This window comes from Aedes albopictus, chromosome 3 (assembly GCF_035046485.1).
Source record: "Aedes albopictus strain Foshan chromosome 3, AalbF5, whole genome shotgun sequence".
In the NCBI taxonomy this organism is placed as follows: Eukaryota; Metazoa; Arthropoda; class Insecta; order Diptera; family Culicidae; genus Aedes; species Aedes albopictus.
Window position 1 is genome coordinate 3,442,375 of NC_085138.1, and position 23,530 is coordinate 3,465,904.

The 23,530-nt window shown below is 38.8% G+C and overlaps 1 protein-coding gene across 1 annotated transcript in view; it reads right to left on the reverse strand.

Annotated features, from left to right (window-relative positions):
* LOC109414177 (uncharacterized) overlaps positions 1-23,530 on the reverse strand; it is a gene marked incomplete at its 3' end in the record, with an annotated part of 195,054 nt that overhangs the window by 33,785 nt on the left and 137,739 nt on the right. Inside the window, 3 exon segments of the mRNA XM_062859543.1 lie at positions 4,465-4,595; positions 4,665-5,765; positions 20,767-21,260. Coding sequence (XP_062715527.1) covers positions 4,465-4,595; positions 4,665-5,765; positions 20,767-20,896 — 1,362 coding nt within the window.

A 23,530-nucleotide genomic window follows, 5' to 3' on the forward strand; every position in this document is an offset into this window, starting at 1 on the left:
GATACTCCTTTAGGGATTTCTCCCAAAGTAATTGCAGGGATTCTTCTACGGGTTTTCCTCAGAATGTCTCCTGAGATAACTTACGAAATACCATATAGGAAACTCATGAAGAAATATTCGAGGGAGTTAAAATAAAATCTTGCGAGAAACTCCGCAAAGTGTTATTGAAAAAATCTAGACAGGAACTTCAGGAAAAACGTGAGAAAAAAATGAGACATCTCGAAAAAAGTTCTAGGTAATAGCGCAGTAGTAATCCGGTAATGCGGTAATAGTAATCCCGAGAAGAAATATTAAGGAAATCCAAGGAGGAATTCTGAAAACCTCATGGAATCCTGAAAGCAGCTGCGGACGAAGTTTCGTGAGGAAAACAAGAGAAATATCGGAAAAGTCCAATAGTTTATGGATAGCTGTCCCGGAAAACCACTAAAACAGACATGGACACTGGCTTCAGCCGGCGGCTGTACCGATTGAACGAAACTTAACACGGAGTGGCTACGGATAAGAAGCTATTCTCGTGAAAAATTTCATCGCTCGGAGCGGGAATCGAAACCTCATCCACCCCACGGTGTCAAAATTTCGATTATTATCGAACATTCATGTACCTCGGATTTTTCTTCGAAAATGATTAGTATTTGGGCTATATATTCATAATCGGAAAACTAGAAAATATTTCATCGGCGAAAATTTTTCCATACATTTTGTATGGGACGTTTGTTGGGCTAAAATAGTAATTATTTTTAGTATGGAAAATAGCCAAAATCTCATATTATCCCCGATAGAATATTTTCAAATTTTCCATTTATACATTATAGCCGACATTTTAACATTCTATGAAGAAAAATCCGAGGTACATGAAAGTTCGATAATAATCGAAATTTTGACACCGTGCACCCGGACTCTAACCGCATGGCTACGAGGTTCAACCAATGACATTCTTGAAGAAACTTTGAATAGTTTTGGATGGATCTGCAGGAGGAATCCAGCGAGAATCTCTAGAAGTATATCGAAGAACCTTTGCAAGAAATATCGGGACGTACTCAAACAGATATCTCGTGTGAAAGAATCCTGCGGAGAGCCAGGAAGAAACTTTGGAAGAAATTCCAGGATTTATGCTCAAAAATCTTGAAACAATTTTTGAAGAGTAGGGGCCCGAATAAAAAATACAGTAGAAAAACCGAACGTTGTATTGTAACAGTACTATTTAAAACCATATTTTTACAATAGAAACCACTGTAAAAATAAAAATACAAAAACAATAGAATGTAATGTAGAACACCATACAGTAAATTGTAAATAAGATTTTTACAATATACTATACGGGTTGTTAAGTATCGTAACAATATAAAAAAATATTTTTCTCCATATATATTTTTTTGCAAAACCATACATTATATTGTAAATGAATTGTTATAAATACTGATACGTGGGTTTTAATAAACCGTACATTGTATGGTACACGTATGGTTTCAAACAACAAAATGTACCGTAAATATATTGTTTTTAATTGTAGTTTCACCACTGGTTATACATTTAATTAAATGGTTTCGGAATGGTTCTCTTTTGTTATGTTGTATTGGTTTACATTACATTACCACGTAAAATATAACATAACATTATTTATAACATCTTGTCATTTTCCTCCTGTTAATGGCATCTTAGGCTTACTAGCATTATGAGAATGCGCTTTGGGAATTCTCCAGAGCTTTTTGGATAACCCTTCATATATTGGATCGCGCACGTCTAAGTCTGAGTCGAGGTCTGAGTAGTCTCTGATTGCATTAACAGTTGAAGCTTAGGCTCCCATGCCCCACCAGCCAGATAACCGGGTTTCGCAAACTAAGCATTATTTGTGGCAACACTTTGAGCGGCATGATGAAACTATGCCGAGCGCGCTAAGCATTATTAGACCACTAATGTAGTTGCATGAAGTGGGTGACGAGGTACATAAGTATCATTACAGCGTGCTTAACCGTTATTGCAATATTGAGGCTCCAGTTTGACTAAAGTTCGAAATACACGGAAATACATAACAACTCATGAGAAAACTGTCAAGTTCGATTCAAGTATAAGTTAGGTTAAAAAGCGAACCCGCAGACGAACCTATATTAAAAATCATTTCAGTGTTCAGTCCAGTCCATGTGTTAAAGATGGCTCTACGTCAAAGATAAAGTTTGTCAATCGCATTTGATTCGATTGTGGTCGAAGGCAAGTTCACATGAGAGAAGAGGAGAAAATTCCCCTAAATGCAAATACAGAAATAATAGTGTTGATGTTAAACTCATCCACTGATTTACGGTAATCTGACCTGCATCATTCCGGGTTGGCCTACATTCGTATTTCTCTCATCGCACTCTACACACCTAGCCCGCCATATCTCTTGGACCCCTGCTTGGACCTGCAGTTCTTAGGATAGGACATTTGGTTTACCACTGATATAAACATGTTATTGATTTTCAATTGATGTTTCAACTTATTCACTTTTTTCTCTTTCCTATGAAAGCTTTCCTTTGCATCAAAAAAGTCACAAACATCAACGAAACAAAGCACGGAAAAAATGTTAAACTGAATAAATCTGGTGTTCGATTTGAATAGGTCGAATCTGCATATGAATCACAGCAAACATACGACCTATTCAAATCGAACACCAGAAATAATAAAAAATTCACGGAAAAATAATGTTTCGGAAAAGTGAATGGTTCAAACGTAAGAAAAACAGTATAATATATTGTTACATAAAAATCCAATGTAAATGTATAGTATAGCGAACCATTTCATCACAATACACTTTATTGTAGCTGGTACACTGTATGGTGCAGAAATGGTTTTCACCATACACCCTATGGTTAGTTTTTATCCGGGGGAACTTACGTATTTTCGGCAGTTTTGTTCTCTTCGTCATGGGGGTTTTTTGAAACCTGTTGAACTCAGAGTTGGCATCAAATCCTTCCCAACCAAGCTGAATATGATCAAGTTTCAGGCAATTTGGCCGGCATAAGTCCCTCATGATGAAGAGAACAAACTTGCCGATCTGAGATGAACCAGCCTCGGGCTGAAAATCTCATAAATAAAGACATAAAAAAAACTTGCCGATGATACCCTAAGCCACCCTTTATAATTTTTAGAAAATTTGGGTTGTTTTATAATTTATTTAAGTTTATAATTCAAAACTTTCAAAATTTTATCTGGAAAAACCTGGAAAACTCAGGGAATTTTATTTTGAGTTATGAGTAGACACCCTAAACACGAGCGAAACATGTTTAATAATTAAAGTATTATTGTTTATTTTTTTTTAATCTCCAAGTTAATAAATTTTTTTTCTTGTTTCCGGACAATAGTGAAACCATTTCCAATAACGACTCAGTTTACACTGTCTGTAAGTTATAGTCTTCCTAATTAAATAACAATAAGTTACTTTCAATCAAGTAAATACCAGAGGCCGTCTTGGAATCTAAGTTGACCTAACACAGCTGTTCGGATTGGTGAAAGTCTTCTAGCAGCGGAGTTACTCAACGCCAGCTTAAAGCTGTAAATATATTTAACCATTAGGATTTGATTTGATTGTTGGAATTTAGTATTTTCTCTTACATGGTCTTTAACCGTTCCTTTCAATTTAAGAGGGCGTTGGCGCTTAACTTGGAGGGGAATCTATAATAGTATAGTTTTAGATAATAAGTCTAAACGAATCTCAGCCGTCTTACCTGGCTCTAGCTTATTCACGATACGCAATCGTCAGCTAGCCTAGCCATTCTACCTATCCAGTGTAGCGCTATTACAATAAACCTAATAGTTTAAGAAAATTACAATTTGCAATGCTGGATATAACCTAATTCATTTTACCCAACAGGTAACTGCTAATCGGTATTATAATTCACTTTGTTTTAACCAATTCACAAATATTCAACAAAGCATAGATGCAGTTTAGCAATAAAGTAATTATAGAGGTATTTAAAGAACGAATTTCATAGAAATATAATTTTGCGGAACGAACATCAAGCACGTTATTCTTCTGTTCCAGTGACTATGCTTTTTCACCCCGATGACAATCTGATGACAGACATCCACGTCACTCACGCGAAGTGTCACCTAAATCTTGAGCTCCAGGTTCGGTAGGCGAGAGAGGGTTTTCAGTGTTGCCATAACAACAGCAGTGGTAATTACAGCAGCTAGTTCAACATACGTTAACATCAAATTTATGAGGTGCTGTTCTGTACAAAGATCAATAGAAAGTTTTTATAAGACCTAAAAAGCCAACAACTAAAAAAAATCATTTGATTTAAAGTTTATTTATCTCCATAATCCAATTTGGCTTTTGCTAAGATTCAACTTAATACCATAAATGACAATTTGCGCATTCCCAACTTTGACAATAATATTTTATGTGCTCAGAAAAATGCATCCTCCACTCAGCATCATAACAAACAACGGATTTCCATTTACCAAATAGGTAGCACTCGTTATACGTACCTCGCAAAACTTGGCCCCATATCGCGGGGGAGGTGAATCGCAAAACCGATACCGATTCCGCACCCCACCCCGGCAGGTAGTCGAACAATGCGTCCAGTTGCTCCAGGGTCCCCATCCGCCCGAATCGGAGGCTGTTGAGAAGAGCAAAAAAAAGGAGTAATAACTAACATCGTTTTTCAATCATGCGAATCGCAACTCACGCGAAACCGGAAGCGTCGGCACACAGTCCATCCGTATATCGGCGACGGCGCCGGAAATTGCCTGGCTCACGTAAACGAAGCAGTACTCGATGTACTTTTCGTAGAACAGGTCGCACTCGAAATACAGCGCATGCTGCCCTTTCATCACCCGTTGCTCGGCGATGTAATGCAGCGACGTTGGAGGCACTAGTGATGATACGTCCGCTCGGAGTTTGGCGTACACCCGCACCCGATCCGATTGGTTCAGGATACAGGAAGGGTACTGGAACAGGACGTGGATTCCGGAGCTGTGGGCATCGCAGGGAAATATACTTCTGGCGTGCACAGTGAACACGTACTGTTTGCTCCAATCCGCTTTCAACAGAGCTCTGGCCCCACTCAAAATCCCGTCCAACGTCGGGTCATGGTTGGCCGAGCGTAAATGTAACAGATAATATCCGGCTAATCCGAAAAGATCACAGCGAAAATTAACCACCCTAGAGCTAGGAAATCCTCGGACCTGCTCCGAGAACAGAATCTGCGGCTTGGAAACGGTTTCCAGTGGACACGCCTCGTTACGTCCACAGTAGACCAGTTCGAGCCAGAATTCCGGCACATCAACTGAATCGTCGTCATTCGTTGCCGTCGCGTTCGGACATCTGACGTCCGCGAACCGAAGACTCCCCCGGACAAGCTCCTCCGGGTATGTACTGATCGTACTAGGCACTAGACTCACAGTAGGCGTTGGCCAACTCACATTTAACTGCTGTCGCAATCGCTCATCGAACTCCATTCCAGCCGTGGCAGAGCCTACTGTGTTGATGGCCACCGGCTGTTCAATACTCAGCTCGTAAACCCCACCGTGCATGAAATAACCGCAGGGAATCTTTATTTGCGTCACGTTGTGATTCACATCCGGCTTTATGTCCAGCAGCGAGATTGTCGTTCCACCGGTTGGTTTGACAAGCGAAATTTGTAGCTTCAGATCGGTTGCATCGAGGCCGCCCATCAGCTCGGCTGCTGTGCTGTCCTCCGTTTGCAATTGGATGTCCAAATCGTCCGTTTGGGCGGTGTAGCTCGTCGGTACCATGAGCTTCCCCTTACGCAATCCATCAACGAGGGCTGCATTTTTGTGCGCCCGGGTGCCCGGTGGCATGGGAAATGAGAAATGAACAATTTACAAATGGTCCTTTTTATGCGCCAAACACCCAAAATGAGGACACGAGAAAAGTGGGTCATACCGTTAGGAGATATCGCATATCGTGTCGAACACAGAGTACCGTCAGGAGGTCATTTACCGTATGTTTGTCTATAATGCAAGAACCTATAAACAAGAGTTATCGTTTTGAAATTTAAGTTTCAAAAGTTAACACAAAATCAGGCAGCATTTAAAAGCTGCTGAACATGCAAGCAATATATAACTGACAAAAAAAATAAAATTTCACGAATTCGCTGGAAGTTTCCGAGTTCCCGGGAAAAATCTCCGAAAGAATTACATGAGAAATCCTTAGAAGAATTCCGAAAAATCTCTTTAAGAATTTTAAGAGGAAATCCTAAAATAACTCCAACAAGAAGTCGTGGAAGAATTCCGGGAGGAATCGCTAGAATAAAATCTAGACGGAATCCATACAAAAAATCCACAGGGCTTCCTATAAAGCATTCCGAAAAGAATCCCTGAAAGATTCGTGGGAGAAATCCTTGGAAGAGTTCTGGAAGAATCTATGTTAAAATCCAGGAGAAATTTTTTTTTTTTTTTACTGAGAAGAGTCCTTAGAAATGTTGCGAGGGCAATCCCTGAACAAAGTTCTCTGGAAGCACTCTAGTAGAAATTCCTGGAAGCTTTATGGGATAAAAGCCTTAAAAAATCCAAAACGTTAATGCAGGAAGAACTCCTGATGGAAAATTTTCTTAAGAATTCCAGGAGATTACTTGGAAGAGTTCTAGTAGAGATACTTAGAAAAATTCCATGTGCAATTTCGAGAGAATTTTGATATGAAATTTTGAAAGAATTCTAAAAATGACGAATTTTAGGAAGGATCCCGGGACAAAATCATTATATAATTTTTTGCAGAAATTTTTGGAACAATTATGAAAGAAATGTCTAAAGAATTCCAAGGATTTTTTTTTAAAAAGTTCGATAAGAATTCTTAAAACAACTTTAAGAAAAATATTTGCAAGAACTTCCGAAAATTTCGAGGGAGATTTCCGGAAGGAATTCCTAGAAGAATCCCGAGATTAATTCTTGCAATATTTTAGAAGTAAACCGGGAGCAATTTTGGAAGGAAGGAAGTTTTTGGAAGTTATCTGGAATAAACATCCGGTTTAAAATCTGGAAGGACTTCAGGGATGTCTGAAAGGGTTACGAAAAGAACTTTTTGGAAAAAAAAATCCAACATCAAATGTGTAGATTTCACTAATGATGTAAAACTAAAGCTCTCTTGATTATTACTGCGAAGTAGTTCATCGAAAAGCAGTCAACCATATTAGCGATGTCATGTTATGACTATTGGGCGCACAGTAAATTGATAGTCACTCCTTCTGCATACATTGTCTCAAGTTTAAAGTAATTTATATTTATTTTTATTTTGTAATGCTTGAATATAGACTTTAACTGATTCACTGTCATAAACATTAGTCATACATTTCTTGATGATTTTGTGGCTATATCGGTCTCTTTCTACTCATAGTATAAGGGAGTAGAGATCAAAGTGGATAATGAAATGATAGATATGATAGAATTCGCTAGGTAGCGAACAAGTGTGAAAATTTATAGAAGGTGAAATTAGGCAAGTAGGCCATGTATTGAACGAATACATCGAATGTGTGAAACTTCTGCCGTGTGACCTGTGCTTTTAAACAGATCGTCTTGGTTGGTAGTTCATACCACCTTACCAAGACTGGCAGAAAGTTTCAGGCACCCGACTGCCTATGTATTGTCCTGTTTTCATCACAAATTCTATCGATCGGTAGCTTTTTCGGGATTCGCACTCCGTTCATAGAGGTATGTCTATATCGCGGCGTGTTCTTCCTATTAGCTTTTTCGATCTTATAGGATAGAACACTTTTCTTTTTTTTTAAGCCAAACTTTTCATATCATATTCTTGTTTATCGACCGTATTCTATTATTAACTTGATGATTTTGTGGCTATATCGGTCTCTTTCTACTCATAGTATAAGGGAGTAGAGATCGAAGTGGATAATGAAATGATAGATATGATAGAATTCGCTAGGTAGCGAACAAGTGTGAAAATTTCTTCTTCTTCTTCTTTATGGCTCGACGTCCCCACTGGGATTTGGCCTGCCTTGCTTCAACTTAGTGTTCTTAGAGCATTTCCACAGTTATTAATTGAAGGGCATTCTTTGCCTGCCATTGCATGAATTTGTATATTGTGAGGCAAGTACAATGATACACTATGCCCAGGGATGCAAGAAAATTTTCCCGACCGGAACGGGAATCGAACCCGCCGTCTCCGGATTGGCGATCCAGCCTTAACCACTAGGCTAACTGGAGACCCCTGTCCTGTTTTCATCACAAATTCTATCGATCGGTAGCTTTTTCGGAATTCGCACTCCGTTCATAGAGGTATGTCTATATCGCGGCGTGTTCTTCCTATTAGCTTTTTCGATCTTATAGGATAGAACACTTTTCTTTTTTTTTTTTAAGCCAAACTTTTTATATCATATTCTTGTTTATCGACCGTATTCTATTATTAACTTGATGATTTTGTGGCTATATCGGTCTCTTTCTACTCATAGTATAAGGCCTGAAACTTTCTGCCAGTCTTGGTAAGGTGGTATGAACTACCAACCAAGCCGATCTGTTTAAAAGCACAGGTCGCACGGCAGAAGTTTCACGCATTCGATGTATTCGTTCAATACATGGCCTACTTGCCTAATTTCACCTTCTATAAATTTTCACACTTGTTCGCTACCTAGCGAATTCTATCATATCTATCATTTCATTACCCACTTTGATCTCTACTCCCTTATACTATGAGTATACACCAAAAAAATCTGAATAATACAATTGACATAATCTTTATAAATGACGTAATGTCATGTGCCGTAAGATAAAATGTGACTCATTTTTGTGTCCAATCGAATGCTTTCATGTATCGTTTTCAAAAAGAGGTGATGCTTCGTCATTACCATTAAAATTTTGGCTCACACACAATGTTTTTCATTACAATAACTATTTTCTGTAGGGAATGCCTCTTTTTTCAGTTTGAAATGATATAAAATTACACGTCTCTAAACACAAACAGCGATGCGCGAGTTAACTCCCGACTACCCTGGGAACCAGGAGACGTGCCGAAATGGTAAATATCGAACCGTGGGACCAACGGTTTGCTGAGTCGACGCTGCAACCGTGGGATCGCGAGACTGTCATCGCCTAGCTAGGGACCGTAGGTTAGGAGGTAATTAAGATTAATAGAATAAATCAGTTTTAGTTTGACACCGAACCAGAACGCCTCGGCTTATTTATTTTTAAAGAAATCCGTAGTGGAACATTTAACTGTCGCCCTGGAATAGGGACCTTAGCGTCGCGGAAAGTGAATAATCGGTCGAAGTGAAAAATCCTAAGTGCAACAAAAATATTAGTGAGTTTTCCAAAAGGAAACTATAACCGGTAGAAATAGCCGGGTTGTGTTTAACTGTTTGATTAAGTGCGGTGAAAATCTTATTTTCTGACTAAGTCAGAATAGCGGTTCAAAGAGCCGTATCGTGCTGGAACAAGTCAACAGTTGGTGAAAGGAGCCATCACTAGACTGAAAAGCGGAACTTGGGACACTGCGGAATCTATCCCGATCGGTGTCAGGATCCTTAGTAGCGGACGCAAAAAGGACCAACCCGAAGCACCTGCCCTCGTTCCCTCCGCCCTGCTAGAAAACCCGGAAAGTCCAATGCAACGTTTAATGTAAGTAAACCTGTTTTTTTTTTCTCCTTTAAGTGATTAGTGTTTTACCTTCAAGTGATAAGTTTTATTAAGTGACTAGTTTGTTTTCCTTTAAGTGTTCATTGTATAGAAATAAACCTGAAGCCAAATAACAAGAAAAAGCCAAGAATCGATATATATTTCGAACGCATCATGGCTCTCGGTAATGTGCAAGTTGTACCACCGTTGTCAACCGAAGAATTTATTAGTATTGGCAAAGTTCCCGATTTCGTAAGGGACATAAAACCATTTCATGGCGATCCAACTAAGTTGACAGATTGGATCGCTGATGTTGATTCTATTTTTCGTGCAGATAAGTGTTTTAGAGAGAACCGTTAGACGAAAAGTTGACGGTGAAGCTGCAAACGTATTAAATGCGAATAATGTTTTGACCAACTGGTCAGACATAAAGAATACTTTGATACTCTATTACAAAGATCAAAGAGATATCAAGACGCTGGATTATCAGCTAACTTCTATTAAAAAATCAGCAAATGAATCTTTGAATTCCTACTTTAGCCGTGTGAACGAACTATTATCGTTGATCATAGCACAAGTCCAGACGGACAACGTAATGAGTTTAAATGCTGCAGCCCACATTAATTACTTCCGGAAAAAATCAGTAGACTCATTTATTAGAGGGCTGGAAAAGCCTCTTAGTATTCTGGTTAAAAGCAGTAATCCAACCACGCTAGGACAAGCGTATAATTTTTGCATTGAGTACCATAATATGGACATTCGTTCTGCACCTTTTAAAAATGAGTTTAGTGGACAACCAGTCCCGAAACCCCGTGAACCACCAATGTTACATAATAGAATGTATGCCACACAGCCAAAAACATTTTTACCGCCACCGCCTCTTCCAAGACGACCTCCTTTGAACCCATTCGTTACCAACCCATTTGCACAGAAACCATTTCAACAGAATTCATTCCGACCAAATCCATTCCAAACAAATCCATTCCAAACAAATCCATTCAGACCAAATTATCCACCAAAACCACCTCTACCGATGGAAGTGGATCAAAGTTTGAAAACAGGTATGATAAATTACAGCAATAGACCTCCGTTTAATCTGAAACGACCTTTTCCCCCATCGCATCAATATCAACCAAATGCCAAAAGACAGGCTCACCCGTTAGAAGCATATGCATACCCGGAATATAATGAATGGTTCGACGAGCAACCGTATTGTTATGACGAGTATTATTATACAAACAAATTTACATCTGATGAACCTCTTCAAGCGGAGGAAGAATCAGAAGAAGCTGTTGGTGTCAATAAACCTGCCGAGTCAACAGAATCACAAACAGCTATTTTTTTAGAATGGCGCCCACATTTTTAATTCCTACAATGCCCTATATTAATTTAAAAACCAATATAGGAGATTTTCCATTTTTAATCGACACAGGTGCAAATATCAATCTTATTCATTCAATGTTAGCAAACAATTATTCTCTTTCAAAGCCTTACTATTTCATGGCAAATAATATCGGAAGCGCCAATGGCAAGTTCAATGCTGATAAAGCTATTGACATAATTTTTTTCCATCCTAAAATTAACCATTGTGCCCAGTTCCTTCTCCATGATTTTCATCCTTTCTTTCATGGGATTATTGGAACGGGGATTTTAAATGCTTTAAATGCAAAAATAGATTTCGGATCTGGTATGCTGCAGTTAAACAAAGATGTCGAAACCTTGAACGTCCCACTTATACAATATTCGCCCGAGCATCCAATTACAAAAACAGTCAGTAACCTTCCTCAACAAAATCTACCACATGAGATAGTTTGCCATTCCAATCATACAGAGCCAAATCATACGTTCAGAACTTCTCATCTTACATTAGACGAAAAGGAACAGCTGCTAAGTGTGTTGAACCGACACGAAGAAGCATTCCACAAACCAGATTCTAAACTTTCATGTAGCACCGTAGTCGAATGCTCCATAAACACCATAGACGACACTCCAATTCATCAAAAGGTTTACCCCTACCCCGCTGCCTATACTGCAGAGGTAAACAAACAAATTCAAAAGCTTCTCCACGATGGAATAATTAGGCCATCGCGATCAGCGTGGACATCTCCAGTCTGGATTGTCCCAAAGAAAAACGATGCCTCCGGTGAAAAAAAGTTTCGTATGGTAATTGATTACCGGAAACTAAATGAAAAAACGATTTCCGATAGGTACCCGATGCCTGAAATCAATTATGTAATAGATCAACTGAAAGGCCAAAATTATTTTATTACTCTCGATCTAGCCTCTGGTTTTCACCAGATAAAGATGAAGGAGAGTGATATTGAGAAAACTGCGTTTTCCATTAACAATGGCAAATATGAGTTCACTCGTATGCCATTCGGCTTAAAAAATGCTCCCGCGATATTTCAACGAGCAATCGATGATGTGTGGCAAAATATGTTACGTCTATATTGATGACGTTATCATATTTGGAAAGACGTTGGAAGAAGTACTTCAAAATCTTGAAATCATTCTAACAGCATTGAATAATGCGAACCTAAAGATTCAGCTGGATAAATCTGAATTTTTGCATAAGGAAATTGAGTTTCTTGGCTATGTTATCACTTCGGAAGGCTTGAAACCGAATATTAAAAAAAATGATGCAATCGAACGTTATCCGGAACCAAAAACTATCAAAGAACTAAGATCATTCCTAGGAATGATGGGATATTATAGACGGTTTGTAAAAGATTTAGCGAAAATCGCAAAACCTCTTACCAACCTTCTAAGAGGGGAGGGATGCCACTCGAATAAAAAACTTGACCTTACTATATGCGAACAGAATTGCTTCAGAAAAATGAAAAGTTTGTTATCTTCTTCGGATATTTTAATATATCCAGATTATAGCAAACCATTGCTTCACCGATGCTTCAGACTTTGCCATAGGAGCCGTCTTATCACAAGGCGAAAATGGAAAGGACAAACCTATCCATTTTGCTTCTAGAAACCTATCAAAATCTGAAGAAAAGTATTCAGTTCCAGAAAAAGAAATGTTGGCCATTTTTTGGGCCTTAAAAACGTACCGAAACTATTTGTATGGGTCACGTTTTAAAATATTAACAGATCATCAACCTCTAACATTTTCATTATCGCCTAAGAACACGAATGCTAAATTAAAGCGATGGAAGGCGTATTTAGAGGAACATGACTATGAAATCGAATACAAACCAGGAAAATCCAATGTTGTGGCTGACGCTTTAAGCCGTATAGTATTGTCATTGACCGGGACCCAACACTCTGCAGACACCAGCGATGATATGTATATTATTTCTACTGAATCCCCTTTAAATGTTTTCCAACACCAAATAATAATAAAAATTGGCCCCAATAAAGTTGAAGTAAGTCATCCTTTTCCAAACTAGGGTAATTGATCCGATCATGGAGGAGTTAAGCGCTGGGTTCATGTTTAAACCACAATTGTATCGCCCCAAGCAAACTTTTTACATGGATTGAATTGAAAATAATAAAATCCATCCTTAATCTACGGGAAAATAACGAAATATTGCCACTTTGATGTTGTTATGAGCATTTTATTCGTTTTTATCTGAAAGATCATTGTGTTCCTAATGTTGCGGTATTTTGTTCCTATTGTTGCGGTATCCCATTGAAATCATATGGGATACCGCAACATTAGGAACACTACCGCAACAATAGGAACACAGCAGCAAACACATTTATGAAAATATTTTTTTAAAATAGGTTTTTGGGCAAATCTTAAGCAAACAAATGGTGCAATCTCATAATTTAAGCACCATACATCTATTAAAAATACCTTTTGGTAACATTTCAGTCGAAAAAGTGCTCAATTGCCATTACCGCAACAATAGGTACTACCGCAACGATGGGAACAATTACCCTATACAAGAATAATAATTCATTTACAAAATATTAATGATGATTCTCTTTTACAGGTTTTAAAGACTCACGTCAACCCTTGCAAGTTAAACGGATTATTAACAGAAGAAAGTATTATGGGTCAAATTCAAGAAGTTTATAAAACACATTTTGGTCGGGAAAATTTGTTAAAAATTCGCTTTGCTCAGAAATTACTTATTGACGTTCCTGATGAGCCTACTCAATGGGAAATAATTAAAAAGGAACACTACCGAGCTCATCGAGGCCTAGAGGAAAATAAAATTCAAATCTTACGGAAATTTTATTTTCCACAATTGAGCAAAAAACTACGTGAATTTACAAATAATTGCCAATTGTGCCAAGAGAACAAGTACGATCGAAACCCTATCCATTATCCACTTCAAAAGACACCTATTCCAAATGCACCATTTCAAATCGTTCATATAGATATCATGTTCATAGAAAAATTGATTTTCCTTACTTATGTCGATAAGTTTTCTAAATTTGCTCAAGTTTATCCAGTAGAATCCCGAGCTGCTGTAGATCTTGTACCCGCTATTAAGGAAGTATTGTCAAAATTCAAACTACCAGAAACGGTTGTAATGGACAACGAAAAATCATTCTTATCTGGTGAACTTGTAAACTTTTTCAACGAAAACAAAATAACTCCTTACATAGTAGCTACAGGTCGAAGCGAGATGAACGGAGTAGTGGAAAGGTTTCACTCCACTTTACAGGAAATTTATCGAATAACAAAAGCTGAAAATCAGCATAAAGAACCGAAGCAACTAATCGAAATGTCAGTAATTAAATATAACTCAACCATTCATTCTTGCACAAAATTCACCCCATACGAAATAATTATACCAAGTTCAAAATCATCTGTTATAATCGAGACAGTGTACAATAATCTCAAGAAGAAACAAGCAAAGGATTTAAATTACCATAATAGCAAACTTTCACCACGTCATATTCCATCAAATAAAGATGTTTTTGAAAAAACAAGGCGAAGGATAAAAACCGTACCACGATACAAGAAGATTAGAATCAAAAACATAAATAAAAGCACTGTTATTACAACGGACAATAGACGCGTACATAAAAACGATTTAAAAGTTCGTCAGAGCTAATTTTCGATTCTTTTTGTTCAGATTAATTCTAGTGCTCTACGTTGGCCTTAGTCAGCCCCAGACGATATCAGTCCAGAGATGGGATAACCAGCCGTTTTTCATCTACCATCAAGGGCATGGACGAATTCAAAAAGGATATTACTACTATATACACCATTTCAATTTAGATTCTTTTAAAACACAAATCCAAAGTTTAAAGTTTCAATTTAAGTCAATAGAAAACAACCAGTTCACAAATTTGATAAGCTCTAAATTTAACGATATTGATTCCAGTATAAAGAGTCTTTTACCAGTCAAAAGAGTAAAGCGATGGGATAGCGTAGGGACTGCATGGAAGTACTTAGCAGGTAACCCAGATGCTAATGACTTAAGGATTATCAATAGCTCTATTAATAGTCTCATCAGCAACAATAATGAACAAGTTCGGATCAACAGGGAAATTTCACTTCAAATGAAAGAGGCTCTTTTTAAAACAAAAGAGTCCATACAATTGTTCAATTCCAAAGCCTCGGAATTATACTCCATTAACATCTACTTGAATCTAGAATTTTTATACGAAAAACTTAACCAGATAAAAGAAACTATAATGTTAGCAAGGATAGGATTGCTCAACGATAGAGTATTGAGTCCGACTGAAATCGATTTACTTGTAAAAGACTTAGCTAGGGAAAACATAACAGTCTGGAACACCGCCGAAGCATTGACTTATGCCACCACGTCCATAGTTACCAATGAACTTGACATCGCTCTGCTGATCAAACTTCCGATGTTGGAGCCTAAGATTTACAGAAAAATTTATATTCTGCCAACCTGGTTTGAACATCAACAAATCTTTATGTCTAATAATCATTACCTCAACCATGAGAACAAGTATTATATCGTTCACAGCCTTAAGCCAAAGATCTTCGAGACTAAAGACATTACACCAGATGAAACAGCATGTGTGCCCAACCTTTTGACCGGAAAACCAGCCAAATGCATATATCTAGACAACCCCATAGAGGAGGTTGTATCAATCGATGAACAACATGTCTTCACCAATCTACAAAGGAATTTCACCATACACACCACTTGTGGCTTACCGACGAGGAACCTAACAGGAACCTACCTTATCTCATTCAGCAACTGTGAGGTAACCATTAATAACAGTACGTTTTCGAATCAAATTCAAGATACCACAGGTGAACCTGTGCACTTACCGTTATTTGGGATTCCAATTGAAAAACAACGAACAGTTGTCAACTTAAGCCTAGAGCATTTGCATAACCTACGTCTAGAAACAAGGAAGGAGATGAAGGCAATTCGTTTGAATGCCACCAGCCTTCAATGGCCACATTGGACAGTTTTTGGAGGACTATCGGTCACTCCCATCATCATATGTGCTGTTTTCTTTTTATTTCTTTGTCTTAGAGGATATAAGGTAAAGGTACGGATAACCCAGCAGGAACTGACCCCGAAGGACGAAACTACGATGGAGACCATTCGTACGGAGCCTCATTTTTAAGGAGGGGCAAGTTAACTCCCGACTACCCTGGGAACCAGGAGACGTGCCGAAATGGTAAATATCGAACCGTGGGACCAACGGTTTGCTGAGTCGACGCTGCAACCGTGGGATCGCGAGACTGTCATCGCCTAGCTAGGGACCGTAGGTTAGGAGGTAATTAAGATTAATAGAATAAATCAGTTTTAGTTTGACACCGAACCAGAACGCCTCGGCTTATTTATTTTTAAAGAAATCCGTAGTGGAACATTTAACTCGCGCGTCAAACTGATTCCCATAGTCTTGGTTCCCGTGTTTGTTGTTCAGTTTCGTTTGATAATATTTTGCGAATTTATTTCAGTTTTGTTTTGAATTAGACAAACTAGTAGATCGGAATACATGGTGCGTTAGGAAATTGGCAGAGTAGTGAAGAAATCATCACCTTCGGTGGATCCACAGAAAGTGGAAATGTTTCTAAGTTGATGAGGCAGTGTTTTTGCTACATACTGAAGCTAAAAAGCTTGTTATCACCATCGGACTAAGTGTTTTTTCTAATGCATTTTGCTCAGAAGTGTTTTTTAACTTAATCTCGTGAAACTGGCAGAAATTCATAGAGAATAACAGGAAGAAAATCGGGCAATATGGCGGAATAAAACCGTGATTGGTTTCAGTGAATGGAAGTAGCGGGAATGTTCATGCCGCTAGTGGAAATCATTTGTGAAGGATTATTTATATTATTAGTAAGTGTTTGCTGCTGGTTCTGCTCGGTTGTGCTGGCAAATCTGCATCGGATAAAGTGAGTAGAGTTGGGAATTATTATTGAATAGATAAAAATCAGAGAAATTCCTCAGTGAACATAACCTAAAAATGCACGCCATGCCTTAAAAGCTTATTTTTACGTCACGGCGTGTATTTTTTTTTTTTTTATTGTCGATCGTCTCTTGTAATTTTAAGAGCGAACGTAAATATACGTTTGAAACTAACGCATTATTCCGTCATTCTACTCGCTGCAATATGTCGGCGTTAAATGACGCAAAATTACATGTATTTTTCGAAGTGTGCATTTCAAAATGCTTAAGATGATTTCAACGGCATTTCAATGCAATTTAGAGGAGGTGGGGCATTTCAGATCGGGGTCGCATCAGGTGAGTTTCAGGAACACCCTTTTATCAAAGAAGTTTTAAGGGCATTTTAAATGGATTACGGAAATGTCAGGGGCGTTTCAATAGGAATTTTGTCCATGTCGGCATACTCCCATCATCTTGTTTGTGTGTCATATGCAATTTTCGCAGTATTCCAAGCAAACAGCATTTATTCATTGAATGTAGCATGATATACGGTGACGGTAGTATGCAACATTAGCTATGACGGTAGAAGCATCACGACTATTATAGTGGTAAAAAGTACCGTACGGCTCACTGCCTGAACCCCCTGACACGCCCCTGAAGCGCCCTTGAGAATCTTTTTTTTTGTATATCAGCCATTTTACGAAGTGGCAACAATGTTGATGATGCTATTGATTTTCACGGGTTATTGGACGCTACCTCCTGTCAAAATTCATTCATAAAATCGGCATGTAAAATGGACTATAGAATAAGGAAATCTGCCACCTTCCATTCGAAACTCCTGGGACCCCCTTGAAACACCTCTGAGATCTCCTGGTACTCCGCTATAAACACACCGCTTGGGACGCATGCAACCTCCAATTTGTTCTCCCATACAAACGACCCTGGCTGCCGTTGCCATAGTTCCCGTCATTACCTAATTCTGTTATGCATAATATGTATTGGTTTTGAGAAAGTCTCTCCTTTTTATACAGGACATAGAAAAGGTGCATAAAATCAAAGTGCATGAAAATAACCTGCATGAAAGGGGTTTTACTGTTCTCCGAGAGATGCTGAATCCTTAACTTAAAACATTCACACCTTCCTCTCGGACGTACGGTTCTTGCGAAATCAGCATGGCTCGTGACCCCAGCTTAGGAACTACTGAGCTTTGCAACTCCACTATATTGTAATAAATATATATGTTCTTGAGACGCAGAAACTGAAAATCTTTTTCACTTTCTTATTGCACTTTCGGCTCTTGAGAAATTAGCATGGCCGCCACTGTTTGGGAACCACTGATCTGTGCAACACTACACATGGGACGTATATGCCCGAGATCGAAATTTACCCTCTTCCAGAACTTTCGAATCTTGAGAACGTAGCCCGTCACCCAAGATTGGGAACCACTATGTTTTGCAACACCGCTGGTGGTGAAGCTTCTTGAGACGGACAATTTAAGAAACAACTTCAAAGTTCCATCCAGTTTACGGCCAAGCAGCGTAAACTGGTAGAACCGGTATTTGGGAATTAGTGCGTTAACCCTTGAAGCCGGGTTTTTTTTCAAGCGTTATTATGTTATTTTCTACGTTTTTCTGTAGTTTTGATGGTCAAGAAATATTTTTTTTGGATATCCTAGGTCATCCAAACTGTTTTTGAGTTTAGATCCTCAAGTCTGCGGGTGTAACGGTAACTTCTTTCATTATTCAAAGCTACGATTTGTAATCTATCATATTCAGTAAGTCTTCTGAAAGGTTGATAGACAATATCAGATCAGTTGGGATATCCTAGGTCATCCAAACTGTTCTTGAGTTTAGATCCTAAAGTCTGTGGGTGTAACGGTAACTTCTTTCGTTATTCAAAGCTACGATTTGTAATCTATCATGTTCAGTAAGTCTTCTGAAAGGTTAATATACAATATCAGATAAGTCAGGATATCCTAGGTCATCCAAACTGTTCTTGAGTTTCGATTCTAAAGTCTACGGGTGTAACAGTAACTTCTTTCATTATACAAAGCGACGATTTGTAATCTATCATGTCCAGTAAGTCTTCTGAAAGGTTAATAGACAATATCAGATCAGTCGGGATATCTTAGGTCATCCAAACTGCTCTTGAGTTTAAATCCTCAAGTCTACGGGTGTAACGGTAACTTATTTCATTATTCAAAGCTACGATTTGTAATCTATCATGTTCAGTAAGTCTTCTGAAAGGTTAATAGACAATATCGGATCAGTCAGGATATCCTATGTCATCCAAACTGTTCTTCAGTTTCGATCCTAAAGTCTATGGGTGTAAGAGTAACTTCTTTCATTATACAAAGCAACGGTTTGTAATCTATCATGTCCAGTAAGTCTTCTGAAAGTTCAACAGACAGTATCAGATCAGACGGGATATTCTAGGTCTTCCAAACTGTTCTTGAGTTTGGATCAAAGTCTACGGATGTAACGGTAACTTCTATCATTAAGGTGAATATATGACGAAGCCACACTTGGAATTTTCAAGAGCACAAATCTGAAGAACCGAATGTCGGTTTGCGCTGAAAAGTTGATCGACTGGTCACCACCAGCGGGTAACCAATCGACCAACTTTTCAGCGCAAACCGACATTCGGTTCTTCAGTTTTGTGCTCTTGAAAATTCTTGGTCTGGCTTCGTCATATCTTCACCTTAAAAGCTACGATTTGTAATCAATCATGTCAAGCAAGTCTTCTGAAAGTTACAGTAGCTGTTTTTGTCAACTAAGATTCATAACAGCAAGGAAGCCCATAATATCCCAAAATATTTAACAACGCTTATTGTTTTTGTAAGAACAGTGAATTATGTAACACTACTTAACGTAGTGGCAAAAGCTATTATCACATATCACAAGTGTAGACCTGAAGCTATGGTCTCCTTAGTAGTGTTGTTGATCTGGATTATCTCAAAACTATCTTGAATTGACTCATAATATGCCAGGGGGATTACAGATAACAGTTTAAAGTTCATTGTGAGAATAACTACTGTAATTATCAAGCATCATCACTTCAGGATAGTTTGGACGATCCTCAATGTCCCAAAGGTTCATAATAATATATAGTAGACTTCAGGTTGGTCTCGTCACCGCGATTGATTATGAAGCGTTACTCAGTATGTCAGATATAGAGATAAGTGACATTTCAACACACGAACACTAGCGCAAATTTTTCCTCACACAAAAGTGCACGCCGATTGAAAGGCTATTCAGATTGCATATGCAAATATTACCCAATCGAATTGGGTAAAACGGGTAAACAATGATAAAACTAACGTCCGGGGCAAGAGTGCAAATATTTTCCTCGCAGTTTCACAACTACATCTACAAAAAAGGCACGCATACATTTGAATGTGATTACCTCTATAGCTGATGCTACGAGTGTAGACCTGAAGTTCTGAACTCAAAGATAGTTTGGCTGACCTGGAACATTTCCATAGTGTCTCTAAATGACATTTGAGATTGCAAGATTAGTTTGCAACAACTTTGCCGAAGGGAGTATTCTGTTTTATCGAATGGGTGAATTTATACAGCCGTTTCTATGTTGGGGTCATATATGACCCCTCCGGCTCCAAAAGGTTAATAGGGCGGTGTAAATTGAGTTTGGCGTAAAAAATGTCAGCGTAAATTGAGGTTTTAGTATATTTGAAAAGTGTACAAAGCTCTTTACAAAATTATTGGATTATGCATTTTAGTAAATAATAGGAAATTGGCGACCTGACGGTACGTATCACATTTTCTCGTGTCCACTTTCACTGAGTGTTGCTCATAGTAGGCTGATTGGTGTGAGCGGGTTGAGTGAGACGCTCGTAAACGGGTTGGGAAAACAAAAAAGCTTCGGGTGGGAGATAAATCAAAACGCCGCCACTTACCATCGTTGATCAGCACGAGAAGAATGTGCACGCAGCAGAGTAGTATTTTTCCCGGCCCAATGATGGAGGCGCCTCCGGATCGTCCGGATCTTCCACAGCCGCCGCCCCCATCGAGTGGAGTAATGTGCATATTGCGTTGTCCAACTTGATAACGATGGTCTCGGAGGCGGATGGACAACAACAACGGGACAAGCACGAACAGCAGTGCACAGTGTAATTGTTGGTGCTTGGAATTTTCATTCTACATTCTTTTTGGCTTTCCGCTAGCAGCAGCAGCAGCAGCAACTTAGCCGCAGTAGTAGGCGGTGCGATGTGAGATGGTGTTGTTGCCACTGGCCACGCATCGGGGGCACAGTGTGATGCTCACATGGCCTACTGCTAGTGGAAGGAAAGCTGGGTCGTCTTTCCAAACAAGGCAGAACGAGGATAATATCTAGCGAAACGAGCGGATGCGGTTGGAATCGGTGAAAAGCTTCACGAACGTTGTGGCTGACCTAGAACAGTAGAGAAGAGAACGAGGAAAAAAGAATGTTAGATGAATATTGTTTTCGCATAATTTAACTAAATGTAAGATTGTTGGGTAGAGTGCGGTAACCTTCTCGGGTTACCGTTAGTGAAGGTGATGTTGATTGACAGCGAGCTTCGTTGAGATAATTTATTTAAATGTCATAACAACACTTGATGTTGTATAACTTCCAAGAACTCGGTTAACTAAAGGTGCAAACTACTCAAGAAAATAACTATTCACATAACCATGTTATTACAGAGCATAGGCGTATGAGTAACCTAATCGGTTACCTATCACTGCCACCTAGATTATGGTTGCTTTGTTCCGCACATCGTCATCTGATGTCGTGATGCTGCCATACGATACGCGAAAGCATAAGCTGCTTGGATTTGGTTGGATAACATTATGATCACTTCATATTTCGTTGGCATGCCGAATGAAACTGAATCCGCATACTATGGGATTCGAAATGTCACGGATCAGTTTTCATTTCGGTTTCAAAACCAGTACAAGCTACAGTAAATTAAGATAAAGGTTGTAGCCCTGTTAGTCGAATGGGATGTTGATCGCTTTGTTTCCGCTCCATACGTTGATGAAAAGTCAGCCCTCTCTTTGTTGTTGGGAACCTTTGTAGCCGTGGCGTGTTGGATGTATCGTGCAAGACAGAGCTTTCATCTTTTTGGTGCTAAAAGACCAAAAGTCCGTGTCTGGGGAGCTGCTAAAAATGACGGCATTAAACTTTATCTTTACACCACGTTCTTCAATTTCAGCTCCCTGCAGGTAGACTATTAAATTTTCTCGCTCAGCTCTACCCTTCGTCTCATCGCATTCAGATTAAGCTTCCTCTGTCCTCTCGGAATAAAGTTTTCTTTCCAACACTTTTCTTGCAGCATATCCTCTCAGCTTTGTGAGCAAAAGTTGAATTGAACTTTTGCTCTGATAGCTGCCGTGGCTGCTGCTGCTGCTGCTTCTGCTCGTTCTTGATGAACGATTCCTGATATCGTCCGTAGTGCGTTGTCGCCTTGATACTAGCCTGTGAAAGGGCCAACTTTGCTGGGATTTAATTAATTTTCAAATATCACGTGCTGTGACAGATTTACGCAGCCGAACAATAGTTTGGTCGACGTAGTTCACTTGGCTGAACCGGCCCCAAACCTGCAATCTCACAATCACGTACAAAATCTCACATTGTATTCCGGCATAGTTCGGAAGGGTGTGTTTTGTTAGGACTGGTGGAAATTCTTTGACATCGGCATTTGATTCTTCTCATTTCGATTCGAGCCTTGAATAGGTATATTGGAAAAGCTCCACTTGAATTTCGTCGAAGAGAACGATCGTAGCAATCCACCACCAACCGAATGGATATGGAAGTGAACAATCGAGAAATATTGTTTCCAACGCTTGCTGCGCTTCAGATTTCACGCTACTTGTGGAATTAATTGTACCTTACTCATCAACAAGCTCTCGAGAAACCAATTTCATTCTCGTTTTCAGCGTATAGACCGACAATCCGCAGGATCCCGCACACAGTAGGATTAAGTGTGACAACTAGCTGACCAAAACTCGTTTTTTTAATATGATAATGTTGATGTCTTTTAACGAATAGCTAAATGATTTTTTAGCAGTAACAGAACGAGGTTTAGCGTACGATGGTTTTCATAGGATAAAGCAAACGAAAAAGAAATGCTTTCTGTGAGTAAATTTGAGAAAATTCAGGTAGAGTACGAGTTGCAATCCTAACAAAAATGCATGCCAAAAAGGCTATATGCGTACAACGATAATAAAACTATTGATAGGAACTGTTTTCAATGCTATCCCAGAATTTTCATCTTGATTTCCTTCAACATTTTCTCCAGTAGAACATGATAGAAACCCGTACGAAGATTTTTTTTGAAAATGTCTACCATGTATTTATCCATGTACCATAATAATGTCTTCCATGACTAAGAGGAGTTCTTTCAGCAATTAATCATCAGGACAAGTTTCTGAAGGAATTCCTTTGCAGGAGATGCATGGGGTATTATTGAAGGAACTCATGGATGGATTCCTGAACAAATCCGTAAATTAACTGTATGCCTCCTGGCTCCTGTATCCCTCTGAAATTACCTTAAAGAATTCCAATACAAATTGCCGAAGGAATTCCTCTAGAAATCCTTGACGTAATTAAGAAAAATCTTCAGGTAACCCTGGAGAACTTCTTGGATGTTTCCTTGGAAAGGATGATCGAAGGATTTCTGAAATTTTAGAAGAAAAGAT